At 43.6% G+C, this 23009-nt stretch overlaps 1 protein-coding gene across 3 annotated transcripts in view; it reads left to right on the top strand.

Annotated features, from left to right (window-relative positions):
- The window catches only part of LOC132828852 (dedicator of cytokinesis protein 7-like), a 206242-nt gene extending 183641 nt beyond the window's left edge, over window positions 1–22601 (top strand). For 2 of the 3 annotated variants that reach the window (XM_060846007.1, XM_060846006.1), the window contains exons 42-46: window positions 3540–3629; window positions 4295–4531; window positions 10267–10410; window positions 14274–14380; window positions 21922–22601. In XM_060846007.1, the coding sequence (XP_060701990.1) occupies window positions 3540–3629; window positions 4295–4531; window positions 10267–10410; window positions 14274–14380; window positions 21922–22078 (735 nt within the window). In that variant the 3' untranslated portion in view covers window positions 22079–22601. Of the gene's footprint in view, window positions 1–3539; window positions 3630–4294; window positions 4532–10266; window positions 10411–14273; window positions 14381–21921 lie in introns of those variants that run through there. The other variant, XM_060846009.1, reaches the window with a different exon arrangement.
- Window positions 22602–23009: the final 408 nt, after the last annotated feature.

The following is a 23009-nucleotide window of genomic DNA, read 5'->3' as shown; positions in this document are numbered from 1 at the left end:
AGCTAGCAGAACTACCTGACACAGCACCAGATGTTCTAAACAAGGTAATACTGTAACATTTGGTCGAACAGCTAGATTAGCTGGGTTGCCTGGAGGCGACAAAACAAATTCAAATTCGGCCAATCAGTTTAAATTATACCCCAAAACTACCAAACTCCAGTCAAGTTTGAATTCATTATATTCACAATCTTAAAAGTCAATGACACATTCTAATGCTTTGGGGGTATAAGACTGAGAAAACCTGAGGGAGAACTGCCAAGCCACCAGCATGTACAGACTGCCCGTGAAATAGCTCTCCTAAAGGTACCTTTATCAATCAGTGACCTATGAAACAGAAATCCCTCAGAAGAAGAAAATCTACAGAGGAAGATGCCAAGAGAAGATTCGATAGCTGACTGGTTTTGAAATTTTAACTTTGGTAAATCTTAATCAGGGGTTTTATCAGACTAGTATTTATAAAAGGGAAACTAAACGCTAGGTTAGAGGAAGGAGTTGGAAGTAGATGTTAGTTAATCATTCACTATTATATTTTTAAAAAATAAAATTGTTACTTTTTACTTTAACTAGTTCTTGGTCTGTCAAATTTTCACAGATTACCGTACGTGATTAATCTTTTCTGTGTTGCTGGTTTAAGTTAGCAGGGGGTTTACCCCGTGTCATAACGGTATCCAAACTGTTCCTGCTCTCTGTGGCAGAGACACCTTTGTAGCACTGAGTCACTGCGTCTCTACAGAAAGTTTCTGCAAAATATTCCCTATTTTAATATTGCAGTGCTCGTCATTTCTAAATAATACAAATTTTCTGGCTGGGATTTGGATGGTATCTGGTGTGGTTGTGAGTCTCACAGACCAGGGAGGCACCTTGGGACCCATCACATGTCCGTGCAAAGTCAGTCATAGAGCCATAGAGGTGTACAGTACGGAAACAGAATCTTCGGACCAACTCGTCCATGACCATCAGATATCCTAAATTAATCTAGTCCTATTTGCCAGCACTTGGCTCATTATCTCTCTAAACCCTTCCTATTTGTATACCCATCCAGATGCCTTTTAAATGTTGCAATTATACCAGCCACCATCACTTCCTCTGGCAGCACATTCCATGCATGCACCACCCTCTGTGAAAAAGTTGCCCCTTAGGTCCCTTTTAAGTTTTTATCCTCTCACCCTAAACCAATACTGTCTAGTTCTGGACCCACCCCCCCCCACCCCAGCAAAAAGACCTTGTCTGTTTCCCCTATCCATGGCTCTTATGATTTTTCAACCTCTATAGGTCACTCCTCAGCCTCTGACGCTCCAGGGAAAACAGCCCCAGCCTATTCAGCCTCTCCCTGTAGCTCAAATCCTCCAAGCCTGGCAACATCCTTGTAAAATATTTTCTGAACCCTTTCAAGTTTCACAATATCCTTCCTACAGCAAGGTGTCCAGAATTGCACACAATATTCCAAAAATGGCCGAACCAACGTCCTGTACAGCCGCAGTATGACCTCCTACAACTTCTATACTCAATGCTCTGACCAATAAAGGAAAGCACACCAAACGCCTTCCTCACTATCCTATCTACCTACGACTCCACTTTTAAGGGACTATGAACATGCACTCCAAGGTCTCTATGTTCAGCAACACTCCCCAGGACCTATGGGCATGGCAGCCAAGGGGTGGCCCCTTGATTCTTTGATGGGACGTGGATGCATACAGGTAATGTGGCCCACTCAATGTCACTGACTATAACCAGTTCCTCGATGCTGAAAAGGTGGGTCTGACAGATGACACTGTTATTGAAATATCTATTCTGTCAGGGGATTTGCAGGATTTTACAGACAATGCTGATGGTCTCTTTTCAAAGGATTTGAGATGTCTGCCACACATTGCCCATATGTCCAATGGTTACAAGAGGACAAGTATTTACTGCTGCCCTGTAGATCATAAAGCTGGTGCCAGGTTTGAAGTCCTTGCCATCAAATATTCTGTTCCTCAGAGAGCACTAGCTACTGGAAGCAATGTTAAATCTCACTGAGTTCTGAACAAGAGTTGTATTGAATTCAGATTTGAAAGATTAACTCTGTGTCTGACTCCAAGGGTTGCTGCTAGACCTGCTGAGTTTCTCCAGCACTTTCTGTGGTTATTACATTGTTGATATCTGACTTCATTGAGGGTAGACTCCCAAATTTAGAGACATCATCCACATGGACCAGTGACTGGCCTTGGATCTTGAATGTTGAAGGGCAGTGTTATGATGGGAGCAGACTGGTAGAGGGCCTTTGTCTCTGAATGTTTAACCTATGGCCTATTCTCTCAGATACTATTGTCAATCCACTAATGGAGCTCAACCTCTGAATATGTACACGCGTTGGAGGGTCATGTTGGAGCTGTGCTAAGATGGTGCTAAGCGGGTCTGGTTGGGGACACTGCATCAAGGGTAAATCATTGATGAGAACTACCCCATTGTTTGAAACTTTGGGGTCAGTGCTTGGGCTGCAGCTGGTCTGAGCTACGCTGTGGATATGTGGCTGCATTTCCTGCACTCTTTATACCCATTATCTGTTGTTTAGGTCATACCTATTATTGGACCTAAGCCTTCATTTACCAGTTGGGGTTTCCAGTTCGGAAATGCCTTGTGCTTACAATTTAGTAGCTCCTGGATTTCCTTCATTCTCACCAAACTGGTTGTGATGTTTTTTAGATTAGATTAGATTACTTACAGTGTGGAAACAGGCCCTTCGGCCCAACTAGTCCACACCGACCTGCTGAAGGACCCACAACCCACCCATACCCCTACATTTACCCCTTACCTAACACTAGCCAATTCACTGCACATCTTTGGACTGTGGGAGGAAACCGGAGCACCTGGAGGAAACCCACGCAGACACGGGGAGAACGTGCAAACTCCACACAGTCAGTCGCCTGAGGCGGGAATTGAACCCGGGTCTCTGGCGCTGTGAGGCAGCAGTGCTAACCACTATGCCGCCCGGAATCTGATATGCTGTATATAAACCCTAAACCCCATGGTATTGGCATTCTTCCTCAAATTCAGCTGTCCAGGAAAAGATGTTATCTGCCATCTTGTTCTCTGAGTGAACATTCTGCCCTTGCTGGAGTTCCTGGGCTATGATTATGGTACAATGTTCAGGTCTCTCACTGCTAGGGGTTGACAGAGTCAAAAATCATACTACACCAGGTTATAGTCCAACAGGTTTACTTGGAAGCTTTTGGAGTGCTGTTCCTTCCTCATGTAACTAGTGGGGCAGGATCATAGGACACAGAATTAATAGTAAAAGATCAGAGTGTCATACATCTGATGCAATGTATTGAACAAACCTAGATCGCTGTCAAGTCTTTAATCACTCAAAATGGGGTGGAAGTTTCAATTGATTAATATGTCTATTGTCTGGGCTGAGATGTCATTTCTGTATAAAACCTTCAGTTATCTCAGGACTGTGACTTGAAAGAAGTTCTGGGATTTACATATTAATCAATTCTTTCTTTTTTTTAAGCCTCCTTTGTCGTTAAGTCTTAAATCAATCTGAACATTTGTTGCAGGAATTTTACAAGAAGCAGTTTGGAAAAGATCAAGTAGAAATTATCAAAGAATCATCACTTGTGAAGAAAGGAAATCTGAATCCCAGCAAGGTGAGTTTGCAGCTGTCAGAAATTTAATTCTGATGGCTAAGCCATAAAATCACAGATCCTATGGACATCTTGAGGCATGTGGGGGGGATACAGAAGAGGCAATATAATAGTGTGAGGGATGGTCTGGGGATGGAGCAGTGGCACTGTGAGGATGGGTTATGTAGAGTCAAAGCTGGGTAATACAATGTTATGAATGTATGGAATGGAGTGACTAAGATTTCAAGATCCATTAGGAGCTTTGTGTTTGGGATGTCAAGGACAGAGTGACGTAACACCAGGTTATAGCCCACCAGGTTTACTTGAAATCACAAGCTTTCAGAGCTCTGAGGAAGGGGCAGTGCTCCGAAAGTGTATGATATCAGATAAACCTGTTGGACTACAACCTGGTGTCATGTGACCTCTGACTTTGTCCACCCAATCCAGCACATCATGTATGGAAGTGTTTAATTTCTATTCCTCTGGTTTCATTGGTCAGGACAAGGGTAAACTTAGCCATACAGAGCCGAATGTCACAGCTTCTCCTGTATTTGTAGGATGGGCAAGGTGGTCAGGCAGAAAGGAATAAAATCAGCCAAGTATTCTGCTCCTGCTCCATATTCTGTAGCTCTGTCAGGAAGGAATTTCTAAGAGATGATTAAACTGTTGCCATTGTGTCTCCTTTGAAGGCCTACCTACAGATAACTTACGTTGAGCCTTACTTTGAGGAATACGAACTGAAAAACCGAGTCAGCTACTATGAGAGGAATTCGAACTTGCGGAGGTTCATCTACAGCACACCGTACACGTTGAATGGCCGGGCACATGGAGAGCTCAGCCAGCAGTATAAACGTAAAACCATTCTGACAACCCTGCATGCTTTCCCATACATCAAGACGAGGATTAGTGTCATAGAGAGGCAGGAGGTGAGGTGATCAGTCTCAAGGCTTCCAATGTTATCATCCAATATTGTCTATAGGACTGCCTGAGACTCAATGAAAAAAAGGGATGGATACTTTAATTAACGGTTAATTGAATTGGTTGGATGAATAATGGGAGCTAGTAATCAGTGGGCTATGAACTTGATGGAGAGCAATTAACTGGAATAAAGTTCTCACCAAAAGCGTGGACCTGGACTCTGTTTAACATGCAACACAAAAGTATCAGATTGGCTCAATTTGTTGTCAGTTGCAAATTACCACCTTATCTCCAACCTCGCTTAACCCTCCTTAATAGTGTTGTCCATGGCCACCTTCCCTGGAACTCCCTCTTCGAATTCCTCTGGTCTAATTTCTACTCAGCCAATGTATTAATGTCCCAATGTTAATAGGCCATAGAGAAGTGTTCTCTCCTTGACTTGTCTGCGATCTTTGACATGGTTCATGCACTCCATCCTCCTCCGTAGCCTGTCTGCTGTTGTTCAGCTGGCTGTAACTGCTCTCACCTCTTTCTGACCTTATCTATCGAATTGTAGCAAGATATCAGTTCCAATGGATTTCTTTCCTCTCCTGCACTGTTACTTTTGGAGCTCCCCCCGGTTCTACGCTTGCTCCCCGCCATTCTTATTTTTCATCCACATACTGCAACTTGACAACATTATCTGAAAGCCCAGTGTTAGTTTACACGTTAGTTTTCTCAGTTCTTCTTAATCACCACCTTCCTCAACTCCTCCACTGTCACCAATAGTCGGATTGATTATCTGATCCAGTGCAAGTTGAGCAGAAGTTTTTTCCAAGTAAATACTGGATAGACTGAAACTACAATTTTGAATCCCTTCTCCAGACTCCATTCCCCAGCTGCAGACTCCATCCCACTACACGGCAGCAGTCTGAGGCTAAACCAGGTTGTTCATAACTTTGGTGTCATATCCAACACCATGATGAGCTTCCAAGCACAGTGTACCTACAGTTAATCAACTACAGCAGTACCAGAAGCAGCTCCCTACCATCCTCTCAAGAGCAACTAGGGATGGGCCTGAAGTGCTGGCCCAGGTAGCAAGGCCCACGTGCCATGAATGAATCTGCACCATCATTGTTTACACCTCGGAATGTTGCTTAACTTCACTCCTGTCTCAGCTCATCAGTCTTTGTTACCTTTAGATGTGACTATTCAAATGTGCTCTTGGAAAGTTTCCCAAATTCTGTCTTCCATAATCTTAAGGCCTTTCAAAATTTTGCTGCCTTTATCTTTATTTGCACTAAGTTTCATTCACTAATTACCCTTGTGTTTGTTGATCTACATCAGCTCAAACTCAGGCAATGTCTTGATTGTAAAATTTTCATCCTGTTGTCAAGTCCCTTCTTGTCTTCACCTCTCTTTAATATCCCCCAATATGACCCAACCCTGAACTGATCTAAGATTCCAATTGCTTGCTGGGCCCATGGTTCTGGAATTTTTCTCCCGAATCTCTCCATCTTCCTATCTCACTTTCCTTCTTCCAGATGTCCCTGAAAACCTGCCTGGCTTTTGGGCATTTGATTGAACATTGTTTCTGTGTCTCCATGACTAATGTTGCTTTGAACTGCTGTTGTAAAGTGTCTTGGCATGGTTTATGATGTAAAAGATATAAATAAAAGTTATTATTGTTGTTAATGCTCTCTGCATTTAAGTCAGATAGCATGTGAATTTGAGTTCTACTCATAGGGACAGTAGTAGATCATTCAGCCCCTCAAGCCTGTTCTACCATTCAGTTACAAAGTTACAGAACTGCTTCATTTACCTTGATACCCTTCCCTTGCAAAAATCTAGCAATCTGAGACTTACGAGATACGGTTGACCCAACAGCCAGCATTTTGGGAGAGTTCTAGACATCTACTACACTTGAAGTGATGAAGTAATCTCTGATTTTCCCAAACTTCCTTGTTCTAATTTTATGTGATCCCCTTTGTTCTGGATTCTCACACCAAAGGAAACAATTTATCTATAGCTACCCAATCAACCCTTTTAAACCTTTAAATACTTAGTTTGCTTTCCTCAAAGGAATACAAGCCAAGTTTATGCAACTTGCATTGATAATTTAAATGCTGGTACCATTCTGTTTGGTCACTCTATCTGTCCTCCAAGGCCACTGTGTCCTGTGTCCTTACCTCCCTTTGTATCCTGTCCTCCTTTCATAAAAGCCAACTTTCCATTGGACTGTTTGATTGTATTTTATATGTACACACCCGCTTTATGTACAGGAACACATAAATTATTTTGCCCCTGAGGAGTTTCCCACTGTTTAGAAAATACTCTAACTTGTTATTATTGGATCCAAAGTGAATTATCTCATATCTTTCCACACTAAATGCCATTTCTAAATTTGTTCACTCATTGAATCTGTAACATTTTACTGCCATCTATATTTCAACATAGTGCCTTCTGCAACTGTGGAACTATAACTCTAACCCATTCACCAAATCTTTGATAAATTTGATAAAAATCTGAGAATCCAGTGTAAAACCATATGGAACATCACTAGTCACTCTTAGCAATAAAAGAGTATACCCTTTGTCCCAAATCTCTGAAATGAATTCCCAATCACGCCAGAACTTGAGGTAACAATAAGATTGGCATTCCAGTTGGAGTGCTACATTGTTCAGATGGCAACTTTACCATGAGACATTAAAGCTTCTATCTATGATCCAAGTAGATTCTGAAGAACCCATGGCAGGATTGGAGGAGGAACCTAAACCCAATCCCATCAAATTCTATTGCTATATATTGGATCTTACTGTGTCAAGGTGAAGTCACTATAGTCCCAGAAGGCTGCTCTCTCATTAGAGAGAGACAACCAGTGATGATTTGACATGAGGTTTACCACACCTCAGGTGAAGGGAGAGATTGAGAAGAAGACTCCTTCATGGTAAATTCAGCTGGTGCACAAATTGAACCCACATTGATGGTGTCACTTTACATCAGCAAACCAGCCACCCAGGCAACTGAGCTAACCAGTATTGTTTGAAGTGTTTACCACAATGCCAGGCAAGACAACTCAAACCAAAAAATTGCTTGTGAGGCACATCTTGATCTTTAAATGTGACACTGTACAATATAAATTCATATACAATTTATTGAAGCATTAATCAGGCCATGCAACAAGATGTCAGATAGATAGTAAAAATGATATTTTAATGAAGGGACTTCAAGTTTTTCTGTAAAATATTACTATATGGACCTTGACTGGTAGATTGCACCAGATATAGCAGCAAACCAGTTCCTGGAGCAAAGATTGTACAAAATGTAAAACAGTAATTGCATGAATATTATTGGGCGGATATAAATATTCTGTAACTAAGAAACTGAATATCAAGTGAATATTAGGGAATCATACATTTCAAACCAGAAACAAAATAATTGTGTGTTCATGTGTCTTTTTTTTTGTATATTTGTGGATATGTGATTATATGAATGTGTTTTATTTGTGTTTATTTGTACTATTTATTTGTGTCTTCATCTACATGTTAGTACTTGTAGTACTTGGAACACAGTTTATGTGTATGTAAGTGTGTGTATTTATTTGAACATGGTAAAATGTCCCAAAGTACTTCACAGGAGCACAGTGAAAGAAAAATTGACACTGTGCCAAAGAAAGAGACATTGGGATAGGGGAACAAAAATTTGGATTGAGCTAAGTTTAAAGAGATTCTTAAAGGAGGAAAGAGAGTTGGTTCAAACAGAAATCCTAAAAGTTCAGCATAGAAATATGGTGCAGCTACTCAGGAAATGTTCACTTGTATCTAGTATCTCTGCCAGTGTTGGATAGAATGTTAACCTCTTTCCACAGGTGTTGCCAGATCTGCTGAGTTTCTTCAGCATTCTGTGTTTGTTTCAGTGTTTGACTTTATTTGTGACCACCTCCAAATGGGGTCAGTGGATTTTCCATGTCATGAACACCAACAAACAGTGCATTCTCAAACAGACCAGAAGGATCAAGCACCTGCCTCTTACAAGCAATGCACCCCTTTAAAAATGCAAATCAGGATCATATGCCCATCAGAAGGACCTGATTCTCATATAAGGATAGAACTGGTCAGAATGTGCAAGCTGCAGTCTGCAAACCCACCTTCATTGTGAGACAAGCTGGGAAGCCCAAGGAAGCGTTAAATTATTCTTCCAGGAGCAGAGCAAGAATAGGGCAGAAACTGTACTCCTTTCAGAGTAGCTGCTAGTTCCTTCAGCCATACTGCTTGCAGAATCTGGTCCCAAAATTTTTCAGTCACAGAGATAACTGAAGTACTTCTCTGTTGAACTTGATTTCTTCCAGACTCTGCACTTATCACTGCTAATCCAGTTAGCATAGTCTGTTGGTCTGAGCAACAAAGCTGCTCTGGTAGACAGTGATTTAAAACAAATATGTTGATCATGATAGAAGATGATTATTGTCACTAAAGAGAATTCATCTCCCTCCGTGCCAACTTGCCAGCGGGACCAGTTAAATAGCACAAGCTTCAATTGTCTTTTTAAAGAGAGGTGTTAAGTGTAGGTGGAATACTGATCCATGGTTTGCAACATATTTTGAGCTAGTGAAGTTCAGGCTGACATCTACATTGATGGTGCAACTGTTGTCAAACAGCAAACAGGCACTTTTTAGATGCCTGAATTATTGGACTCCTTGCCAACTAGGTTCTTAAATGCACCTGTGGGGGCCTGAGGTCTAATGGATAAGGCTAGTGTGTACTTGCTGTTCAGGCTCTCTTCACATCACCCCTCCCAAAAAAACTGGGAAGTGTTTTGCAAGGTTCATTTCTGTGAAGTCCAGAGTAGCAAGTACATTATATTGCGTCTGTTTAATCTTTACTCTCCCACTTGCCCCCTTTCCACTTGACCAACTGCACTTTGATAACCAGCTAATCTGGTTTGGTTGAGCCATAAATATCAGCCCAAACTTAGGCAGAATCCATGGACCAATACTGTACTACCCTTACATGTGATACCTCTTTAAAAGACACAATTAAAGTTGAATGTATGTGGGTAGAAGATTTTAATACATTCAAAGGTTACAAAACAATCCCTTTTCCAACCAAAGTTAGCAACAGCCAAAAAAAGTGTCTTTAGAAATCCTGCTGGAGTTTAAGTAATTAAAACTAACTAGCTTGTAAGTAAAACAACCATAACTGGTGAGCTTTACCCTATACTGCCCAGAATATCCTGTTCATTCGGATGGTGTTTGATAGGATTTGTGTTCATTGAAAGAATGGGCTCATACATATCCACTGTTATGTAGAACCAGCGGTACTTTTATGGGCAGCGTGGTGGCTCAGTGGTTAGCACTATTGCCTCACAGCGCCAGAGACCTGGGTTCAATTCCCACCTTGGGCAACTGTCTGTGTGGAGTTTGCACATTCTCCCCGTGTCTGCGTGGGTTTAATCCGGGTGCTCCCGTTCCCTCCCACAGTCCAAAGATGTGCAGATCAGGTGAATTGGACATGCTAAGTTGCCCGTAGTGTTAGGTGAAGATGTAAATGTAGGGGAATGGGTCTGTGTGGGATGCTCTTCGGAAGGTCGGTGTGGGATTACACAGTGGGAATGAGAATGTCAGATCGGGGATATAAATACAAAGAACTGGTTGGGGTCATTCAGCTGAATTTTCTGCCAGTTTGCCAGAACTCAAACTCTCTCTGACTCTCTTTCTCTATGCCACTGCTCTATTCGATTCTAGTTAATAATCTGTGTTTTGCAGATTAGCCTGAGACCGATCGAAGCTGTGATTGAGGACATGCAAAAGAAGACACATGAGCTGGCAAAGGCAACAAGTGTAGACCCACCCAACATGAAGCTGTTACAGATGGTGCTGCAGGGCTCTGTGGGCACCACTGTCAACCAGGTTTGTGCATTGGTCCGGGCAGGAGTGACAAGTTTTGAGAAGATTTGTAGCTCAGGTTGAGGTTCTGGATGTAGGTTTGCTCACAGAGCTGGAAGGTTTATTTCCAGACGTTTCGTCTCCCTACTGGGTAACATCTTCAGTGACAAAAGACCCTACACAGACAACAAGCAAAACTAATGTCATTTACAAAATACCGTGCAAGAACTGTAACAAACACTACATTGGACAAACAGGCAGAAAACTAGCCACCAGGATACACGAACATCAACTAGCCACAAAACAACATGACCCTCTCTCACTAGTATCCTCACATACAGATAAGGAAGGACACCACTTCGACTGGGACAACACATCCATCCTAGGACAAGCCAAACAGAGACACACACGAGAATTCCTAGAAGCATGGCATTCCAACCGGAACTCTATCAACAAACACATCGAGTTAGACCCCATCTACCACCCCCTGAGAAAAAGAACAGGACATTACATCACCACAGGAAATGACATCACCAACCTAAAGAAACCCAAACATATAAATAGAAAGCAGGAATTATCAGCAGTGCTTCGCCCAGAGACCCACTGAAGATGTTACCTTCTGGAAATGAACCTTCCAGCTCAGCGAGCAAACCTACATCCATAGAAGAAATCCCTTATCATAATCCATATCATCTTACAATCTTTATGTAGAGGTATCCACAGGCATGTCTCTCGTAATGGCAAGTTTGTGGGAAAGTGGGAAAAAGATGTTCTTTAAGATGGAGCATAGTTTGGGTCCACTGTAATTCCCAGCACCTCCACTATGATGCCAAGCTTGTGTTTATATTTATATTACTAACATTGGCATGGTTTAGAATTTCTGAGTCCTCTGATGTAAATTTTTTTTAGATTAGTTTAGATTACTTCGACCCAACAAGTCCACACCGACCTGCCGAAGCGCACCCACCCAGACCCACTCCCCCACATTTACCCCTGCAATACAGGCAATTTAGCATGGCCAATTCACCTAACCTGTACATTTTTGGACTGTGGGAGGAAACCGGAGCATCCGTAGGAAACCCACGCAGACACAGGTAGACTGTGCAAACTCCACACAGTCTGTCGCCTGAGGCAGAAATTGAACCCGGGTCTCTGGCATTGTGAGGCAGCAGTGCTAACCACTGTGCCACCGTGCCACCCACTATAAGACCATAAGACATAGGAGTGGAAGTATGGCCATTTGGCCCATCGAGTCCACTCCGCCATTCAATCATGGCTGATGGGCATTTCAACTCCACTTACCCGCATTCTCCCCATAGCCCTTAATTCCTTGTGACATCAAGAATTTCATTTAGCGTCCCGGCCTCCACTGCACTCTGCAGCAATGAATTCCACAGGCCCACCACTCTCTGGCTGAAGAAATGTCTCCGCATTTCTGGTCTGAATTTACCCCCTCTAATTCTCAGGCTGTGTCCACGGGTCCTAGTCTCCTCGCCTAACGGAAATAATTTCCTACTGTCCACCCTTTCCAAGCCATGTATTATCTTGTAAGTTTCTATTAAGTCTCCCCTTAATCTTCTAAACTCCAATGAATACAATCCCAGGATCCTCAGCCGGTCCTCGTATGTTAGACCTACCATTCCAGGGATCATCCGTGTGAATCTCCACTGGACACGCTCCAGTGCCAGAATGTTCTTCCTGAGGTGTGGGTACCAAAACTGGACACAGTACTCCAAATGGGGCCTAACCAGAGCTTTATAAAGTCTCAGTAGCACAATGGTGCTTTTATATTCCAACCCTCTTGAGATAAGTGACAACATTGCATTCGCTTTCTTAATCACAGACTCAACCTGCATATTTACCTTTAGAGAATCCTCGACTAGCACTCCCAGATCCCTTTGTACTTTGGCTTTATGGATTTTCTCACCGTTTAGAAAGTAGTCCATGCTTGTATTCTTTTTTCCAAAGTGCAAGACCTCACATTTGCTCACATTGAATTCCATCAGCCATTTCTTGGACCACTCTCCCAAACTGTCTAGATCCTTCTGCAGCCTCCCCATTTCCTCAGTACTACCTGCCTAACTTCGTATCATCAGCAAACTTCGCTAGAATTCCCCCAATCCCTTTATCCAGATCATTAATATATAACATGAACAGCTGCGGCCCCAACACTGAACCCTGTGGGACACCGCTTGTCACCGGCTGCCATTCCGAAAAAGAATCTTTTATCCCAACTCTCTGCCTTCTGTCAGACAGCCAATCCTCAATCCATCCCAGCAGCTCACCTCGAACACCATGGGCCCTCACCTTGCTCAGCAGCCTCCCGTGTGGCACCTTATCAAAGGCCTTTTGGAAATCTAGATAGACCACATCCACTGGGTTTCCCTGGTCTAACCTACTTGTCACGTCTTCAAAGAATTCCAACAGGTTTGTCAGGTACGACCTCCCCTTACTAAATCCATGTTGACTTGTTCTAATCCGACCCTGCTCTTCCAAAATTTTGAAACCTCATCCTTAATGATGGATTCTAGAATTTTACCAACAACCGAGGTTAGGCTAATTGGCCTATAATTTTCCATCTTTTGTCTCGATCCTTTCTTGAACAAGGGGGTTATAACAGCGATCTTCCAATCATCCAGGACTTTCCCTCCAATGACTTTTGAAAGATCTCAACCAACACCTCCGCTATTTCCTCAGCCACCTCCCTCAGAACTCTAGGATGTAGCCCATCAGGGCCAGGAGATTTATCAATTTTAAGACCTTTTAGCTTTTCTAGCACTTTCTCTTTTGTAATGGCAACCATACTCAACTCAGCCACCTGACTCCCTTTAATTGTTGGGATATTACTCATGTCTTCCACTGTGAAGACTGACGCAAAGTACTTGTTAAGTTCTCCTGCTATTTCCTTATCTCCCATCACTAGGCTTCCAGCATCAGTTTGAAGTGGCCCAATGTCTACTTTTGTCTGTTGTTTGTTTCTTATGTACCGAAAGAAACTTTTACTATAATTTCTAATATTACTGGCTAGCCTACCTTCATTGTCGATCCTCTCCTTCCTTATTTCTCTCTTTGTTATCCTCTGTTTATTTTTGTGGCCTTCCCAATCTTCTGATTTCCCAGTGCTCTTGACCACTTTACAGAATCTCTCTTTTTCTTTCATAGATTTCCTGACTTCCTTTGTCAGCCATGGCTGTCTAATCCCTCCCTGGCTAATCTTTCTTTTCTTGTGGATGAACCTCTGTACAATGCCCTCAACTATACCCACAAACTCCTGCCATTTTTGCTCTACTGTCTTCCCCGCTAGGCTCTGCTTCCAGTCTATTTTCGTCAGTTCCTCTCTCATGCCCTCATAATTACCTTTATTTAACTGTAACACCACTCATCCGATTTTGCCTTCTCTCTTTCAAATTGCAGACTGAACTCTACCATATTATGATCGCTGCTCCCTTAGTGTTCCCTTACTTTAAGATTTTTTATAAAGTCTGGTTCATTACATAGCACTAGGTCCAGAATAACCTGCGCCCTTATGGGCTCCATGACAAGCTGTTCCAAAAAGCCATCCTGTAAGCATTCCATGAATTCCCTTTCTTTGAATCCACTAGCAACATTATTTCCCTAGTCCACCTGCATATTGAAGTCTCCCATGATCACTGTGACCTTGCCTTTCTGACATGCCTTCTCTATTTCCCGGTACATGTTGCGCCCCTGGTCCTGACCACTATAACTTATAACCAGCAAATCAAAGGTGCATTAAAGGGCAGAGCCAGACTGGAACAAGCTGAACAGTACAAGGAGAGACTATCTAAGACAGTGTGATCAACTGGATGTACCAAGACATAACACACAGCAGATGCGAAATGCTAATGTTTTGTGGCCTTTTGTTGCAGGGTCCCTTGGAAGTGGCTCAAGTATTTTTGTCTGAAATTCCTGATGATCCAAAACTGTTCAGACACCACAACAAACTCCGAATCTGTTTCAAGGAGTTTCTGAAACGGTAAGAATTTGTTTCTAGTTTAACAGCCTCAACTTTACGTTCAGTGTATTGCACTTATTGGTTTATATAGAATATGACTTAGATGTTCCTGGAACTCTATTCGTTCATCACAGAGTTTGGGTAACTCTTCTTGCCCATTTCCAAATTTCTTTAGCGAAGATGATGATGAACTGCTTTCTTGAACATTGTAGTCTGCGCAGTCTAGATACTTTCACACTGCTGATTGTAACCCAGTGACTGTGAAGGAACGACAATATAGTTACATGTCAGGAAGGAGTGGCTTGGACAGAAACTTGGAGGTGGTGTCGTATCTGCTACTCACCTCCTTCAAGGTATCGAGGTTGCTGGTTTGGAAGGTGCTGTACTTTTCACTTACTCCATAATTACAAATCTGCTCCCTAGGTTTTCCACTGCTTCCAGTTTGTTCAGCCTCCCTCTCCCACACTTCATTGCTGTAAACATCCTTCATTGTTAGCCTTGGTCCAGTTGGCAGTGCCCTCACCTTTGAGTCAGAGGGGTTGTAGGCTTAAGGGCCACTGTGGATCCTTGATCATGTAAACTAGGCTGAGGGGATGCTGCACCTTTGGAGGTGACATGGGATTAGAGTAGATGGGCCAAAGAGCCTCTTTCCAAGGTCTACACTCCAGGAACTTCTCAGCAGCCCACATACAGAGACATTACAACAAGTGACTTGGTCACGAAGCTTGGTCAACAAAGTAGGGTTTCAAGCTTAAAGGAGTAAAAGAAACTAAAAGAAATCCTAGTTCTGTGGGAGCTTGACCCCACCCATTCAGGCTGCTTTTATTGTTCCAACTTTAAAAATCAACCCAAAGCCTCACAAACTGAATTGTTACAGCCTACAAGAAGCCAGTCAGCCAGCCATGTAGCACTGCTTATTACTGATTCATTACCATGGCGGGTGGTAGACAATTAAACGGAAGGTGGGGTTTGCACAAACATCCCCCTCAACGATGGGGGAGCCCAGTACATCAGTTCAAATGATAAGGTGGAAGCATTTATAACAACCTTCAGCTCCTCCATTAAGTCTCCTGCATCACAGATGCCAGGCTTCATCCAATTTGATTCACGCCATGTGATGTTAGAAAAGGTCAAAGGCACTGCATTCAGCAAAGGCAATGAGCCCTGACAACAGTAACAGTACTGAAGACTTGTGTTCCAGAACTAGCCGCAGCCCCTAGCTGAGCTGTTCCAGTGCAGCTGCAACATTGGCATCTATCCAACAATGTGCAAGATTACTCAGGTATGTCCTTTGTACAAAAAGCAGGATCAATCCAATCCAGACAATTATCGTACTATCAATCTGTTCTCAATTACCAGCAAAGTAATGGAATGGTTCATTGACAGTGCACTTACTCACTGACACTCAGTTTGGGTTCTGCCCAGGCTACTCAGATCCTGACCTCTATGCAGCCTTGGTCAAAGCAAAGACAAAAGAGCTAAACTCCAGAGGTCAGGTAAGCGTGACTACCTTTGACAACAGGCCAGCATTTGACTACATATGGCATTAAGGAACTGTAGAAAAACTGGACTCAGTGGGAATTAGAGGAAACTGTTGGAGTCACACTTAACACAAAGGAAGATGTTTGCAGTTGGTTGGAGGTCAATCATCACAGCCCTGGGACATCACTGCAGGAGTTCATCAGCAGAGTGTCCTAGGCCCAATCATCTTCAGCTGTTTTATCAACTACCTTCCCTCCATCAAAATGTCAAAAGTGGTGAAATTCACTGATATTTGTACAATGTTCAGCACCATTTGTGACTGTTCAGATACTGAAGCAATCCATGTCCAAATATAACAAGACGTGGACAACATCCAGGCTTGGTCTGAAAAGTAGCCAGTAACATTCAGGCCACACACATTCCAGGGAATGACCATCTCCGATAAGAGCGAATTGAACTATTCAAGGGAATTACCGTTGCTGAATCCTCCACTATCAACATTCTGGGACTTATCATAGACCAGAAACTGAACTGGATCAACCATATAAATTCTGGATCAGTGGTGCTGGAAGAGCACAGCAGTTCAGGCAACATCCAACGAGCAGCGAAATCGACATTTCGGGCAAAAGCCCTTCATCAGGAATTAATGTTGTGGCTACAGGAGAAGATCAGAGGCTAGAAACTCTGTGGAATATGTTATGGACCAAAACAACTCCCTCAAAACATTAAGAAGATAGTCTGGACCCTAATGTTTTCTTATTTTAAATGTAAGTGTAAGGCAAGTTCAGTAAAATAGATTGTCTCACATGTAATTCCAGCAGCAGGAAGAGAACCCCAGCTTTTAGCTGTAACAGAAAGAGGAATATGAGCTTCTACATCCAGCTTCAAGACCTGAGCAACTGCGACTGAAAGCTAAAACTAAAAGAAATCCTACTTCTGTGGGATCTTGACCCCACCCATTCAGGCTGCTTTTATTGTTCCAACTTAAAAAATCAACCCAAAGCCTCACAAACTGGTTTATTTTATTGGCTTTGGGGCTGATTGTTGGGGATCACTGTGTCAACCTTCATTCATTAAAAAAGCCGGACAGAATGTACTTCTTAAAGCCATAGTTACGTCACACATGTAACTCACTTCTTGTCTCCTGTCACTGTCTATGAGGCACAAGTCAGCAGCGAGAAGTAATACTGTCCACTTACCTAAACAAGGACAGCTTCACCAGCATTCAAGAAGCTTGACACCATCTAAGACAAAGCAGCTACTTAATTGGTACCACATCCACCACTTTTAACATCCATTCCCTTAATCTGTGACACACGGTAGTGATACTGTGTACCATCAAGCCAGTTTGTACTGGTAATGTCAGTGAGCGAGCAAGCTACCAATAGTCTAACTAACAATTAATGTTTTGTGTTTGAATCCTACGATGGCAGATGCTGAAATTTGAATTCAATAAAAGGCTAGCTTAATGGTGACTGTGCAACCACTCTCAAATATTGTAAAATCCTATCGAGTTCATTAATATCCTCGAGGGAAGGAAATCTGCCATCCTTGTCTGGTTTGGCCTATATGTGACTCCAGACCCACAGCAATGTGGTTGACTCTTAACCGCCTCTGGGCAATTAGTGATGGGCAGTAAGTGCTGGCCTGGCAGTGATGCCTATATCTTTGGATGAATAACAATAAAATCCATGTACCCTCTCAAATGGGCCAACAAAATCCCATTTGAAAGAAGCAGAGGAGCTTTCTTTGTGTCTCTCAAACAACATCAGAGAAGCGACATATTATCTGGATATTTCCTTCATCGTTGTGTACAAATTAGCAACTGCATTTCCCTGCAGAGAACATTGACTTCAAAAGATGGACGAGAATGTTGGCAGAAATAGGGAATCTTCGCAATGAGGCGAAACTGGATATGTTGGAGTTGTTTTATTTACAGCTCATGAGGCTAACGGGAAATTTAATAGAGATGTATGATACAGTGGCTAAGAATGATCTGTTTCCCTTGTCAGTGAAGTCAGTAATTGGGGTCATAAATTTAAAATAGTTGGCATTGCCAGCAGGATTAGAGGAGACCTCAGGAGTAATTAGTTTCCCCCAAAATCTGGTGGGGGTCTGGAATTCACTGTTTCAAAGGCTGGTAGAGGCAAACACCCTCATGGTATGGAAATAATGAGGTGATGAAAGCTGTAGTACTATGTTGAGTAGGAATTTGAACATTGGGTTAGGAAATAGGATTTAGGATCTGTAATAAGCCATTCAAGCAGCTCAACTATTTGGTAAGATCTTAGCTGGTCTGGCTATGGTGTCAATTCAAAGTTCCTTTCTCCAACTCCCCACCCTCTCGCTTCCCCTCAACTCCCTTCCCTCTCGCTTCCCCTTAACTCTCTACCCTCTCACTTACCCTCAACTCCCCACCCCCTCATTTACCATCAACTCCCCACACTTCACATAACCCTCAACTCCCCACCCCTCACTTACTATCAACTCCCCAACCCCTCACCCTCTACTCCCCACCCTTCACTTACCATAAACTCCCCATCCCCTCACTTAACCCTCAATTCCCCACCCCTCACTTAACACTCAACTCCCCACCCCCTCACTTACCATCAACTTCCCACCCCCTCACCCTTCACTCCCCACCCTTCACTTAACCCTCAACTCCCCACCCCCACACTTAACCCTCAGCTCCCCACCCCCCACACTTAACCCTCAACTCCCCACCCCCTCACTTACCATCAACTCCTCACCCCCTCACACTCTAGTCCCCACCCAAAACTTAACCCTCAACTCCCCACCCCCTCACTTACCCTCAACTCCCCACCCCCTCACTTACCCTCTACTCCCCACCCCCTCACTTACCCTCAACTCCCCACCCCCTCACTTGCCCTCAACTCAACACCCTCTCACTTACCCTCTACTCCCCACCCCCTCACTTACCCTCAACTCCACACCCCTTCACTTACCCTCAACTCCACACCCCTTCACTTACCCTCAACTCCATACCCCCTCACTTACCCTCAACTCCCCACCCCCTCACCCTCCACTCCCCACCCTACACTTAACCCTCAACTCCCCACCCTCTCACTTACCCTCAACTCCCCACCCCCTCACTTACCCTCAACTCCACACCCCTTCACTTACCCTCAACTCCCCACCCCCTCACTTACCCTCAACTCCCCAGCCCCTCACTTACCCTCAACTCCACACCCCTTCACTTACCCTCAACTCCCCACCCCCTCACTTACCATCAACTCCCCAGCCCCTCACTTACCCTCAACTCCACACCCCCTCACTTACCCTCAACTCCCCATCCCTCACTTACCATCAACTTCCCACCCCCTCACTTACCCTCACCTCCCCACCCCCTCACTTACCCTCACCTCCCCACCCCCTCCCCTTAGCCTCAAATCCTTCATCGGTTGAAAATCTAACTCAGCTTTGACTACATCCATGTCCCAGCCTTCATGAGGGAAGAAAACAGCACAAACAGGTCTCTGAGAATCAAAAGTTCTCTGAATCTCCATTCTAAATGGCACACCTTTAATTCTGGAAGGGTGTCCCCTCGTTCTAGTTTCCCCCCACAGTAGGAAGCATTCGATTGGATATAAAAAGTGAAATTGCTGGAAAAGCTCAGCAGGTCTGGCAGCATCTGTGGAGAGAAATAGAGTTAATGTTTCAGATCATCTTCAGAATAGTGACCCTTCCTTAGATTGGATATCTCACTATAATTTGTCTATGGCCACCTTTTATTCTATAAATTTATTACATTACTATTAAACATACTTTACAATTTGCGAGTACTTTGGAATGTTCTAAAGTCATGAAAGGTGCTATAGAAATTCAGCTGCTACTGATAGTACTCAATGACAGGATCTGTTTGGTTAGGCAACAGATATGGTCATTAATCTTCCTCTTCTGTTGTTGTGTATAGTCAACTTACCTGCCATTTTCTGACCTTGTATCCCATCAAATTATCTCTCAGTTCTGAAGGAGGTTGTGAAAATGATCTCCAATAAACTTTCCCTCCTCAATCACATGTGCACCACCTCGTGCCCTCTCATCTCCTGCCCGATACACCCACCATCCCCGAGACGGTATTGCTGACCTGCTGTGCACTTCCAGGTCTTATCGGTTTATGTTAGTTCTCCAGCAACAGCAGTGTTTTGCTCTTTATCTGTATTTCCAGAATGAGAATCTATTTGACCCTGAACCCTAACTAACTATTCATTTATCCCCTGCTGTTTGTAAAAAGGTATTGTACACACCTTGACTGTAATGTTTTGATGTTTGTGCGTAACCTCTCTCCCTGGTCTGTTGTAGGTGTCTCTGAGTAACCTCTCTCCCTGGTCTGTTGTCGATGTCTCTGGGTAACCTCTCTCTCTCTGGTCTGTTGTAGATGTCAGTGGGTTACCTCTCTCTCTGGTCTGTTGTAGGTGTCTGTGAATAACCTCTCTCTCTGGTCTGGTGTAGGTGTATCTGAGTAACCTGTCTCTCTGGTCTGTTGTAGGTGTCTGTGAGTAATCTCTCTCTCTGGTCTGTTGTAGGTGTCTCTGAGTAACCTCTCTCTCTGGTCTGTTGTAGGTGTCTCTGAGTAACCTCTCTCTCTCTGGTCTGTTGTAGGTGTCTCTGAGTAACCTGTCTCTCTGGTCTGTTGTAGGTGTCTGTGGGTAATCTCTCTCTCTGATCTGTTGTAGGTGTCTGTGAGTAATCTCTCTCTCTGGTCTGTTGTAGGTGTCTGTGGGTTACCTCTCTCTCTGGTCTGTTGTAGATGTCAGTGGGTTACCTCTCTCTCTGGTCTGTTGTCGATGTCTCTGGGTAACCTCTCTCTCTCTGGTCTGTTGTAGATGTCAGTGGGTTACCTCTCTCTCTGGTCTGTTGTAGGTGTCTGTGAATAACCTCTCTCTCTGGTCTGTTGTAGGTGTCTCTGAGTAACCTCTCTCTCTGGTCTGTTGTCGATGTCTCTGGGTAACCTCTCTCTCTCTGGTCTGTTGTAGATGTCAGTGGGTTACCTCTCTCTCTGGTCTGTTGTAGGTGTCTGTGAATAACCTCTCTCTCTGGTCTGGTGTAGGTGTCTCTGAGTAACCTGTCTCTCTGGTCTGTTGTAGGTGTCTGTGAGTAATCTCTCTCTCTGGTCTGTTGTAGGTGTCTCTGAGTAACCTCTCTCTCTCTGGTCTGTTGTGGGTGTCTCTGAGTAACCTCTCTCTCTCTGGTCTGTTGTAGGTGTCTCTGAGTAACTTCTCTCTCTCTGGTCTGTTGTAGGTGTCTCTGAGTAACCTCTCTCTCTGGTCTGTTGTAGGTGTCTCTGAGTAACCTCTCTCTCTCTGGTCTGTTGTAGGTGTCTCTGAGTAACCTGTCTCTCTGGTCTGTTGTAGGTGTCTGTGGATTACCTCTCTCTCTGGTCTGTTGTAGGTGTCTGTGGGTAATCTCTCTCTCTGATCTGTTGTAGGTGTCTGTGAGTAATCTCTCTCTCTGGTCTGTTGTAGGTGTCTGTGGGTTACCTCTCTCTCTGGTCTGTTGTAGATGTCTCTGAGTAACCTGTCTCTCTGGTCTGTTGTAGGTGTCTGTGGGTAATCTCTCTCTCTGGTCTGTTGTAGGTGTCTGTGGGTTACCTCTCTCTCTGGTCTGTTGTAGGTGTCTGTGGGTTACCTCTCTCTCTGGTCTGTTGTAGATGTCTCTGAGTAACCTCTCTCCCTGGTCTGTTGTAGATGTCTCTGATAAACCTCTCTCTCTGGTCTGTTGTAGATGTCTCTGAGTAACCTCTCTCTCTGGTCTGTTGTAGGTGTCTGTGGGTAATCTCTCTCTCTCTGGTCTGTTGTAGGTGTCTGTGAGTAACCTCTCTCTCTGGTCTGTTGTAGGTGTCTGTGGGTAACCTCTCTCTCTGGTCTGTTGTAGGTGTCTCTGAGTAATCTCTCTCTCTGGTCTGTTGTAGGTGTCTGTGAGTAACCTCTCTCTCTGGTCTGTTGTAGGTGTCTGTGGGTAACCTCTCTCTCTGGTCTGTTGTAGGTGTCTGTGAGTAATCTCTCTCTCTGGTCTGTTGTAGGTGTCTGTGAGTAATCTCTCTCTCTGGTCTGTTGTAGATGTGACGATGCTTTGAAGAAAAACAAGTGCTTGATAACACATGACCAGCTCGAGTATCAGCGGGAACTCGAGCGGAACTATGAAGCTCTTCAGCACAACTTACAACCATTTATTAACCGCAAGATCCCACACCTTTACGTTATGACTCGTTTATAAACACCCCAGGGGATTGGAGATATACTTTGGAAACAGGCCAAGAATCCTGTACCTGATGGAGTGGCACTCCTCGGAACAACATTACTAACTGTTTATAGTTCATTTGTGAATAGTTATCTCGTGTAAGAATAGAAAATGTATTTATATACCTGGTGGAATGTGTTAAAACTCGCCTCACTTGCACTCGACATGTGAGCCTTGCCATTACACTCTGCTAGAATATCTGGAAGGATTTATTTTTATTTCCTGAAGTTCTTTGCTAGTTATCCATCTCTCTGGGCTGACAGACTCTCCCACTGCATTAACGAATGGATGTTCAGCAAAAAAAGCAAAAAGCAGAGTTTACAAACTGGGCTGATGTGGTCTCGTGTGTGACGATAGGTCAGTTCTCGATTTGCATAAACTTTTGCAAGTAGAAGTCAGAGCTGGCGTAGCTATGGAGGTATTGGCTTCATACTGAATGCACTTAACTCTGTTCTCCCAAAGGTCAATATTGCTTAATGATAAAGACATCTACATCTGAGTCTGTCCAATATTGTTTCTCCAGGTAGCCACTCTGCAAGCTTTAAAACCTGCTGAGATTTTCCAGCAACTTCTGTTTTTGTTTCTGATTTCCAGCAACTACAGTTCCATTGGTTTTTAATGCAAGCTCCGAGATTGCTTACAGATCGTCATCTTCTCGAAGTTTTGGATCTCCTAAAGTGCACGTTGCCTTACCCAGCTGGATGTAGAGTACCGTGTTTGGTATTCTGTATTTATGTGTTTTTCAGCTCATTGACATGCCTGTACAGCTGACTGTGAAACCTTCAACATCTGACAATTGTCCCCACACCTTCACATAGACAGATGGAAGGCTGGCGCTGAATGAGAACATAGAACACAGAACTCAGAAAGAGAGGCTTAGCACATCAACATTGGAAGGAGGTTTTGA

This window comes from Hemiscyllium ocellatum, chromosome 28 (assembly GCF_020745735.1).
Source record: "Hemiscyllium ocellatum isolate sHemOce1 chromosome 28, sHemOce1.pat.X.cur, whole genome shotgun sequence".
Classification (NCBI taxonomy): Eukaryota; Metazoa; Chordata; class Chondrichthyes; order Orectolobiformes; family Hemiscylliidae; genus Hemiscyllium; species Hemiscyllium ocellatum.
The sequence above is the reverse complement of the archived record's forward strand: the minus strand, read 5'-3'. Positions and strand labels throughout refer to the sequence as shown.